Genomic DNA, 9665 nt, shown 5'->3' with positions numbered 1-9665 from the left:
CGCTTAGCTCACAAAAGTGGAAAACGAATCCGGAAGCATGTGACACCGGGGGCCTGCTGCTGCCACCTGTCCCGGCGGCCCCTCCGTGTGCTGTGGGCGCAGGTGCTGCAGATTCCTGGAGCCGGAACCGGGCACTTCAGTCGGGGTCTCGGTGCAGGGCCTGGGCGCCTGCAACCAAAGCCCTCCGCGGACAGGTTCCCACGGCCACGGGGAGGCGTGGCTTCCTTCCCCGCCTCGGGGAAAGGTCCGCTTCCCTGCAATGCCAAACTCAAGGACCTGTGGGTCCCCAGTGTGCAGATGCTGGGTGAGGTGGCGGATACCCGGCGACGCCCCACGTAAATGTCCCTCCAGTGGAACAGGAAGAAGCAGGCGTGCCTGGGGGCTTCGGCCAGCTCGGCCCTCTCCACCAACGGTTAGCAGCACTGGCCGTGTGCAGGGCTGAGCCAGCAGTGCCCTGGGGCCCCAGGAGACGGAAGCACCCAGGGTGGGGGCTGAGGGACACGAGATACAGACCGGACGGACAGGACGAGGCACTGGCGTCCTCAGGGGGCTGGGAGCACAGGCCAGGGGGAAGGGTGGGAGAGAGACCACCCGGAGAGGTTGCGCTTCAGGGAAGCCCTCAGGTCTGGGGGAGGGGGGCTTGGCGGAATAAGGGAGGGTCAAGAGCAAGCCTCAAGTCCACCCCCCACCCCCCCCCCACCCCCCCCCCCCCCCCCCACCCCCGCTCTTCCAGCCCTGCTGCGGGACCAGCACTCTGCCAGCTGGAACAAGTTTCCTCTGCTTGCAAACACCGCCCCTCCCTCATGAGCTGGGTGTGTCCCCACGTCACAAACGAGGCTCAGAGCGGGTGCAGGACTTGGTCCGAGTCAAACAGCAAGAGGCATCGGAACCCTGGCCTTCCCTGCAAACGCACCGACCGTTTCCGAATCTCCGTGTCTTACCTACCTCTTCCAGGTCTGCTTCCTGGGGGTCTGACCGGGCTAAGACCAGTGCAAACGAGGAGGTGGACAGGTCCTGCACCCACCGGGTGAGGACGTGGGGGGGGGCGGGCACAGGGCACCCACTGACCCTGCCGCTGCCCTGGGCCCACACCAGACTCCCCCAGACCCCCCCCAGGAGGCCCTGGGGAAGGTGAACTCCACCAACGCCCTCCCCAGCCAGACTGCTCCAGAGCGTGGGCTGTGCCTGTGACCTGTGTGAGGCTGCCAAAATCCTGAGCTCACCTCCAAGGATGACGTCCAAAAGATCTGTCTCTAGACAGATCCCAGCCATGAATCTGACGCAGCTCTCCTGACCAAGTACGGCGGGGGGGGGGGGGGGGCGGGGGGGGGTCAGGCGACCGTCTAGAAGAATCCTGCACCATGACAGCCACCACAGCTCGTTTGTCACAAAAGCCAGGGTGCCTAACCATCCGGAGGTCCGGCGACAGAACCCACTGTCTCGACTACTCATTAAATGAGCAGATAGGGACTTCTAGCAACAAATGGTGAAAGGCTGTTTCTTTAAAACTCATCAGCCATTCCTCACGGAAAAGAATCTAATTGAGATGTGAATAAATAAAGAGTCTCAGCTGAATAAAGACTGGTTTTCAAGCCCAAAAGCAAACTTCGATTCGTGCCGCAGGAAAGGCCTGCCATTAACACAGACGCGCCCTATGGCAGTGTCATTACTCAGCCGCTCTGCGGTCCCGGCTAAGGCGACAGCCACAAAAATTGAGTAAGCAGTAAACACACTGAGAAAGCTGAGTCGAAATCATCTCCGTTCGGTGGCGGCCTGGTCGTGCACCTGAAAGTGCCAGAAGTGGAGTTGACAAAGGTCAAGTGTTGGAAAATCAGCCTCTCCTTGCTCGTGTGGTCGTGCTGTTTGCGGCGGCCCCCAGGTCACCCCAGCCCGCCGCACCTTGCTGGCAGTCCCCGAGCCCGAGCCCCGCGTCTCTGCAACTTGGGAGCTGCATTCTGCAGCCTCCCAGCCCCTAGGGTGGCCCGCCGCGTCTGGTTCTGCCAGGGAGACGCTTCTGGACGACACCGCCAGAGACCGCGGAGGAGGGCCAAGAGGCAGCGGGAAGCCGGCCAGCTCGCCGCCCGGAGCGGCGCCCCGGCCCTGCCACACCGGAGCGTGTGGCATTCAGCCCCCAACCCAGGCGAACGAGGCACGGAACTTTAATCCTTCTGCCACAATTTTTCCCTCTAGACCCATCTTACCGGGGGGAAAATCCTGACGTCTTGGCCAACGTGGAACACTGCCTCTTCTCTTTCCCCCGGGGCTGCGTCCCGTGGGGGGCAGGCTGGCCGATCCGGTCTTTGCACAGCGACCAGGGCGCCCAGGCTGTACCCAGACGGCCGTCACTCCTGTCGGCGCGGCCGCACCCTGACCGTCATCCCCAGGCCACATCACATCTTGGTGGCCTGAGGCTGTCTCCAGGTGACCCGGGCCAGCTCCAGCCGGGACCGCTCAGAGGTCCTGCCCCTCGGGAACCTGTCTCTGGGGTCCACCCCCCTACCCTGGCTCCTTCCAGCCCCTCTGCCTTCTCAGCCCAGGGGCATCTCTGTCTCGTCTGAGGAAGATTCCTCTCTCCCTCCCTGACTTCAAAGGGGCTTCTCTGCAGACTCCTTCTCTGCGTCTTGTCCTGTCTCAGAGACACCCGTGGCCCTGTGGGTGGTGGCTCCCAGAAACATGGAGGCCGGTCATCCAGGGGCTGCTTCGGTCATCTGCCCTCCTGACACCTGAAGCCCCCAGCCATCCTGCTTTTTATTTTAATTCTTTTAAGTTTATTTATTTTTGAAGGAGAGACACAGCGTGAGCGGGGGAGGGGCAGAGAGAGGGGGAGACACAGAATCCGAAGCAGCTCCAGGCTCCGAGCTGTCAGCACAGACCCGACGCGGGGCTCGAACCCACAAACCATGAGATCACGACCCGAGCCGAAGTCGCCTGCTCAACCGACTGAGCCCCCCAGGCGCCCCCCAGCCGTCCTGCTTCAATGAAGGCCAGGTAGGGGGTGGGCACTTCTGGAAAGAACGGCAAGAAGAAAATGAAAAACATCAGGTCACCACACGGAAAATGACCAGTTTGGTTTACAGCAAAGGGGGAAATCCCACTTACAACACCCCCCAAAGCTACAAGTTGCCGAGCAGTAAAGACGCCAAAGAAGATACAAGTCGCAGAGGAAGAAAACGAAATCGCCAAGGGGCATATGGGGCAGTCGGCTGCGAGGTGAGACCTCAAACCGGGACCACGACCCCATCCCCCGCGTCACCCCCGAAACAGGCGAAATTCCAGTCACCCCTCCGAGGCCGTTCTGGAAGTGGACAAGTGAACCCTAACATTCACCTGGAAGAATAAACGGTGACAAGCAGCGACCTTCTAAAAAGAGGCGCTGCCTCAGCAGCTCTGGAACTCGCTGTGAAGCCACCAGAAGCAAAACGCCCGGCGGGGCCCCGACGCGAGGCGGGTCGGACCTGCACGGATGCGGGTGCCGCGCGCTGTTACCAAGGTGGCACTTCACGTCAACGGGGGAAAGACGGGCTCTTCAATGGGTGGCACTGAGACACAATGGCCATTTATTTCGAAGAAGTCCTGCCACATCGTGGACGAGCCCCGGGGGGCCTGGATGTCCGCAGGTAGTGGCCGTCGCTATAACAGCACCAGAATATGAGGACTGTCTTCCCAAGGTCAGGGCACAGGAGGCCCTCCTAAGATCCAGAAAGCACAACAATTGGCTTGGACCACACAGAACGTGAGGACGTGCACGCGAGGACGGCGAGGACACCAGAACGCAGGACCGTGGGAAGGACGGCACCTAACACACAAAAGGGTCCCTAAACCTGTAAGAAAACACAAGGGCCACAACACAAGGGCCACAGGTCGTGACAAACTAGTGAGACGTTCAACCTCGCAAAAGCGTTTTCCAGTGGAAATCAGGGCAAGGGTCCGCTCGGTCTCCCAGACTGACGGAAGCTCCTGGAAGAGGAGGGGCCCACGGTGAGGGGTGGGAGGAGTGGGGAGGGGACACAGCTTCCTTCCCTTCTTTGGGGGCCATCTCCTTCCACACGGATGCTCTCCTGGCTCAGCCACCCGCGTCCTGAGTCCCCTAGAGAGTCACTCGACTGCATGAGGACACGAGGACGAGGGTGGTCACGCTGGTCACACAGGGTGCTGGTGAAAGAATGGACCCCTCGCCTTGGGGTGAGAGGCGGTTTCGGGGGAGTACTATGCAGACCCCGAAAGCAAAAGCTCTGTGTAGATCCGGAAGGGTGTCCTTGGCCAGTTCTTCAGAAAAACGCCCCAAGGGCGCACGGGTTCACCAGCGCTGTCCACGCGCCCAGCCGGACCAAGCGCGCCCCGCAGCCGGTGGGGCTCAGCCCCACGAGGACAGCCCGTCAAGGTGGAGACCGCTCGCAGGCCTTCGGACGCGCAGGCCCAGACTTCGAGGCGGCAGCTTGGAAGCAGAGGGGAGACGTCCGAGCAGGGGCTCCAGGCCATGCTGCCCCCGGAGCCCCCGTCCACCTCGAATCACACAGCACGCTGAGAGCACTGGGAGGGGCTCCCTACTTGTGTTTTGCACACTCCCCACGCAAAGATGGCCCGAAAAGTTGGTCGGAACCCCATGTCGGGGGGGGGGGGGGCGGCCTCGTCCTCCCGATGTGTCGGCGGCCTCCACTGCTCAGTGTCCTCGCCGGCACCAGCGTCCGGCATCTGAATCCTCAAGCTGCCGTCTTGCGGGTCACCCGCCCACGGGGCCCGGTCCTCACGCTCCCCAAAGCACCAGACCCACCCAGTGGGCAGCACACTTTGCTGAGTTTGGGGAGGGGCGGGGACGGGTACATTGCAGAGAAGCAGGGCAAACTTCAAACCGAGCAGGAGACAAGTCCCGGCTGTCTGCACCAGCAGGAAGTCGACACCGGTCTCCAGCGACCCCTCTCCTCTCTGGCTCACCCTGGACTCCCAGATCCCTCTCCCTCGCTCACGCCAGGGGAGCCCCAGGAGGAATTCCGCTGCCAGCCCTCTGTGAAAGCACGGTTCTTGCCTAGGAGTCCAGGACCCGGGAGCGACCACGGCCTGGGTCAGCCACCGGGGGAGGAGAAAGAACTGGGCAGAGGTCAGAGCCCTGAGAAAGCCCGGAATGGTCGCCAAGCATCACGTGGTGTGCCTGGGCCATAGGGCGACCCCCGCAGACCGGCAGGTGTGGGAAGTTGGGTTGGACTCAGGGTGCAGGGGCAAAACCGCAGACCCACCGCCAGAGCAGAAAGCGCGTGGTTCCCTAAGATTCACCTACACGTCCTCCCCTGCGGCCTCCCACCCGCAGCACCCAGTCTGTCTGGGGCATCCCACACGGGGCTTCCTCGGCCCCTGGTGGGCGGGCTGGCCTCCAGGACCCTGCCCAAGGTGGCGCCCCGCTCAGATTGGGGGCAGGGGGCGTCTGCTAAGAGGCAATTCTGGGCACGACAGTGCTCCCAACAGCTCAGAGGGGAGCCGGCCCCCCAGTCTGATCACCCCAAGGCCATGCGAAAGAGCAGGAGGAGACACAGGGGCGTGTGTCCGCTGGACACGGAGGGCCGAGTGGTGTGCACCCAGACATGAGTGCGCATGGGCTGGGGCACCCCGAGCTGGCGTGACGTCAACGTTTCAGTGCGCACCTGCGGACGCTTCGGGAGCGTGTGGCTAAGTGCCCGCGGGTGCGGGAGCAGAGCACAGCCCTCCAGACACGGGTGTGTGTTAGTGTGCGTGTTCCCACGTCTGGTATCCGCGTGCACACGCGCATGGTTCTAAGGCCTCACCCTCGTGTCCCGGCCGTGACTCTGTCCACTCCAGCCTCCCCACAGCCGCTTCCGAGGCCCGAGGCCCCCCCAGGCAGCCCAGCACACGCACGCACGCACGGACGAGCCCCCAGTCCCGGTGCCTCACGCCCTCTGCCCCCGCGTCCTCCGTCGGGACTTGTCCCCACCCCTCGGCCAGCCCCACCCCCACCCCCACCCCCAGGCTCAGACCCACGTGTCTGGACCAGAAGCGACTTTATTTCTCCGCGGAAGACGCCCTCACAGCCAGGCTGTGGGGCTGGGCCTGGCTCTGCCTGCCTTTCCCTCGGAGACCTGGGGGTCCCAGCCCCCTGCCTGCACCCCCGGGGCCGGAGACATCCTGCCGGCTGGGACTCGGAGCTGGTGGAGAGAGAGGGAGGCCTCGAGTCTCAGGGAGGGGGGGTCAGCTGGAAGCCCTGTGGGAGGGGGAGGGCCTCAGGGCCCAGCCCAGAGGAGGGCCGGCCCCAGGCTGAGCAGCAGCCCCCCCGCCAGGGCCCAGGGGCCACCCCCCGCCCTCGGCCCCCCGTTGCACAGATCCGTCCCGCAGCAGTCCACATCGACTTGTAAGATCCCAGAGTTAATGAAGCCCATCAGATAGTCCGAGAAGAAGTGCCGCTTAACGAAGTCGCAGGACGAGGCGCACATCTTGTTCACGGAATGGTCCTTCCTGCCTGGGGCAGAGCGGGGAGAGCCTGGGGCGGGAGCCGCACCTGCGCCCTCGTCCTCCTGCCCGCACGGGACCCACCCACGCTGCCTCAACTTCACGCAGAGGGCCACTGAGAGGGCCACGGAGGGGGCCTGGGCAGGAGCGACGCCGCTCACGGTCACACAGCAAGGCAGTGTCCTACCCACAGACCCACACTCTTATCCACGGCCGGAGGGGCTCAGAGGACGCCCCCAGCCGCCCCCTGCCGGGCCCAGGTCCTGACTCACTGCTGCTGGGGTCTGTGATCCGGACGCTGGCGCACACCGTGTCGGACGGCTGGCACTGCTTCGGGGTGCAGTGGCTCGAGTTGGTGGTCAGGGTGCAGTCCTGGCACCACAGGCCGTGAGCTGCGCAAGGCACGAGGACGCGGATGAGCAGAGGAGCTGAGGCCCAAGCTGGCCCGTGTGTGCCCCACTCCCCTGGCCACCGAGGCTGCTCCCGGGAGGACCGCGCAGCTCCAGGAGGCCAAGCACCACAACCCCCTCGCCGACCAGCGGTGACCAGGCCAGACTGGCCCCCGGAGGTCAGGCCCTGGGAGAACCGCGGTGCCTTCTGGGCAATCTGCGGGGAGGCTCCCAGCTGCCGCAACTCCGGAAGCCCCTGGGCACCCTCCGTGGCCCCACAGACACGTGTGCACACATGCACGCACACACCAGCCACACACACCTCACACTTATGGGGCTTTCCCGCAGGCTCCTGCACGCTCCCACACCTCCCCGCACAGTTCGGTCGGTTCCAAGCCAGGAAGGACTCGCTGGGAGGCCAGGTGGGGGCTCTGAGAAGCGATGGGGCTCACGAGGGGGCGTCCGTGCGGGACTAGCCCACGGTACAAGGGCGGGCAGGAGCCAGGAGGGCCCCGTGCGGCTGGGGCTGGGGCCGGAGCACCGTGAGTCAAAGCGACGGGCGCGAGGGCCCGGCTGGGGTCGCCGGGGTCGGGAGCGGGTGTGGACGTGACGGGCACCGTCGGAGGATGGCGGCCCCACAGCCCGGCTCTCCCGGAGACCCGGCCCAGCCCCGCGGGCCGCCCCCAGACTCACCGGGCGCAGAGCACAGCAGGGCGGCCAGCAGCACCAGGCCCAGGCCGTTCATGGCTGCAGGCGGCATGCTCCAGGCGGGCCTCGGGAAGGCGCGGGGGTTGTGGGCGGAGGTCCTCCGGGGCGCAGGCCTGGCAAGAAGACGCCTCGGTCAGGGGCCCCCGCCGCCCGCCAGACCCAAGCCCCCCCCCCCCCTCCTTTTGCGGCCCCGGAGCGCAACCTCCGCCTGGAAATCCGGGGAGGGGAGGAAGGTCCGCTAGCTCGCGAAGCCCTACCCCCAGCCCATCCCCCAGAGCGTCCACCATCACAGCATCCCCTCCGGGGAGAACAGGTCCGCCGTCTCGGGCAGGGTGACAGCTCGAAATGCCCCCAACCCGCGCCGGGCACCTGTGGGGGGCGGGGGGAGGGTGGGGGGCAACGCGTCTTCTCCCTGGGGAGCGGCAGGTGCGTCCGGAGAGAAAGGGCAGGACAAGGTGCGAGCAGGCCGTACCTGCCCATGGGGGAGGGGCGCGGCCACGTCCCCACCCCCACCCCTGGGCTGGGGGCCTGGGAACCCCGGGCCGAGCCCCCGCCCCTCGCCTCCAGCGCGCGCCCGGGCGCTCACCGCAGGTCGAGGCGTGGAGCGCGGGCTTCGGGTCGGGGGCGCACTCACATCCCTGGGGGGGCTCGCGGCTCCGGGGCTCCGGGAGGCGCGGGGAGCGGTGCCCTTCGGTCTCCCTGCGGACCGGAACCCGGGCGCAGCCTTGTCTTTCGGGGAACGCAGCCGCAGACGCGGACCCCGCGCGAGGGGCGGAGCGGAGCCGGGGCGGGGGCGCGCGGGGGGCGGGGGCGGCGGGAGAAGGGCGGGCTGGGCGCCCGGGGCTCGGGGCCCCGGCGGGTCTCCGTCCCGGGCCGTCCGCGCCCCTCGACAGCCAGCGCCCGGCCCGCGCGTCCGCCCCCTCCGGTGCCGGCTCCCTCCGCGGCTGTCCCGCGCGCCCCTCCCCCGGCGCGGGCGAGAGCCCTTCCCCCTCCGCTTGGCGGAGATCCCCTCGAAATTTCTCGGAAGAACGTTTACTGCGAAAGGAAGCGAGCGAAACGCACAAAGACGCAGGGACGGAGGCGGGTAACAGCGGAGGTGATTCGCTCAGGCCCTCGTTCGCAGACTCCCAGCGAAGGGGCCTTCCCCAGGCCAGCCGTCCCCGCTTCGATGGTTTGCGGGTGCGCACCCCCGCCCCGCCCGGACCCGGAGCAGCCGTGACCACCCCACCCGCCGCCACATCCACGTCCGAGGCGCCAGTCCCAAATGCTGGTCTCGGCATTCAATGCCCTCCGCCGCCTGCTTGGCCCCTTTCTCAGCTTTGTCTCTCGCCTTCCCGCCCCACAAAGCTTTTGAGTGCTGTGTCTTCGCACCCGCTGCCCCCTGTGCCTGGAATCCGTCGCTGCTGAGCGCCGAGTGAGCCCCAGCTCCTGTGCAGGTGTTGGGGGTTGTTTCTTTTCGTCTGCCTTCGTTTGGCCGGGCAAATATTTGTGGAGTTCCCACGGTTGGCCTAGCGCTGAGCACTGTGAGAAGAGCTCCGCCCTCCCCACCCCCCACCCCCGCCCGATCTTACCTCAGACAAACGATTATCACTAATATCCCCTTGTGAGCTGTGCCGCTGATCACATGGACCCAGCACATAGTATGTGCTCTGTGTAAACCCGTGTGTTATGTCGTGACAGCTTCACACCCTCCCTGCAAGTGCTGTTGGCGTCCCCACCTTACAATGAGCAAACGGAAGCACAGACAGGTTGAGCTCCCCGCCCAAGGTCACACAGTGACAGGTGACAGAGCGAGTGTTGGAACCCTAGAAGCTGTACACCTTAACCCCGCCCGGGCTGGAGGAGTGAAGGGGAAGGAGATAGACAGGCGACTCCAACTTGGGGACTGGGGCTCCCACACCTTCAATTCAAATATGAGTTCAGGGGCGCCTGGGTGGCTCAGTCCGTTAAGCATCCGACTCCAGCTCAGGTCATGATCTCATGGTTCGTGAGTTCGGGCCCTGCGTGGGGCTCTGTGCTGACAGCTGGGAGCCTGGAGCCTGCTTTGGGTTCTGTCACCCCCCTCTCTGCTCCTCTCCCACTTGCACTCTCTCTCTCTCAAAAATAAAAATAAAC

At 65.4% G+C, this 9665-nt stretch overlaps 1 protein-coding gene across 3 annotated transcripts; it reads right to left on the bottom strand.

Moving 5' to 3' along the window:
- Nucleotides 1–5991: 5991 nt before the first annotated feature.
- On the bottom strand, nucleotides 5992–8717 carry LY6H (lymphocyte antigen 6 family member H). Of its 3 annotated transcripts, XM_086695016.1 has the most exons (5): nucleotides 8613–8717; nucleotides 8137–8249; nucleotides 7536–7663; nucleotides 6726–6845; nucleotides 5992–6463 (listed from the first exon to the last, which is right to left on the bottom strand). In XM_086695016.1, exons 3-5 carry the CDS (start codon nucleotides 7600–7602, stop codon nucleotides 6228–6230), a joined length of 423 nt encoding a protein of 140 aa, XP_086551142.1. In that variant the 5' UTR covers nucleotides 7603–7663; nucleotides 8137–8249; nucleotides 8613–8717; the 3' UTR covers nucleotides 5992–6227. The 3 variants fall into 3 exon arrangements, with proteins under 3 accessions (XP_086551142.1, XP_086551140.1, XP_086551141.1); XM_086695014.1 differs by lacking the exon at nucleotides 8137–8249 and having other exon boundaries at nucleotides 8613–8705; XM_086695015.1 differs by lacking the exon at nucleotides 8613–8717 and having other exon boundaries at nucleotides 8137–8337.
- Between the last annotated feature and the right edge of the window lie 948 nt (nucleotides 8718–9665).

Source organism: Puma concolor, chromosome F2 (genome assembly GCF_028749965.1).
Source record: "Puma concolor isolate L17-30 chromosome F2, mPumCon1.1.hap2, whole genome shotgun sequence".
Lineage (NCBI taxonomy): Eukaryota > Metazoa > Chordata > Mammalia > Carnivora > Felidae > Puma > Puma concolor.
The sequence above is the reverse complement of the archived record's forward strand: the minus strand, read 5'-3'. Positions and strand labels throughout refer to the sequence as shown.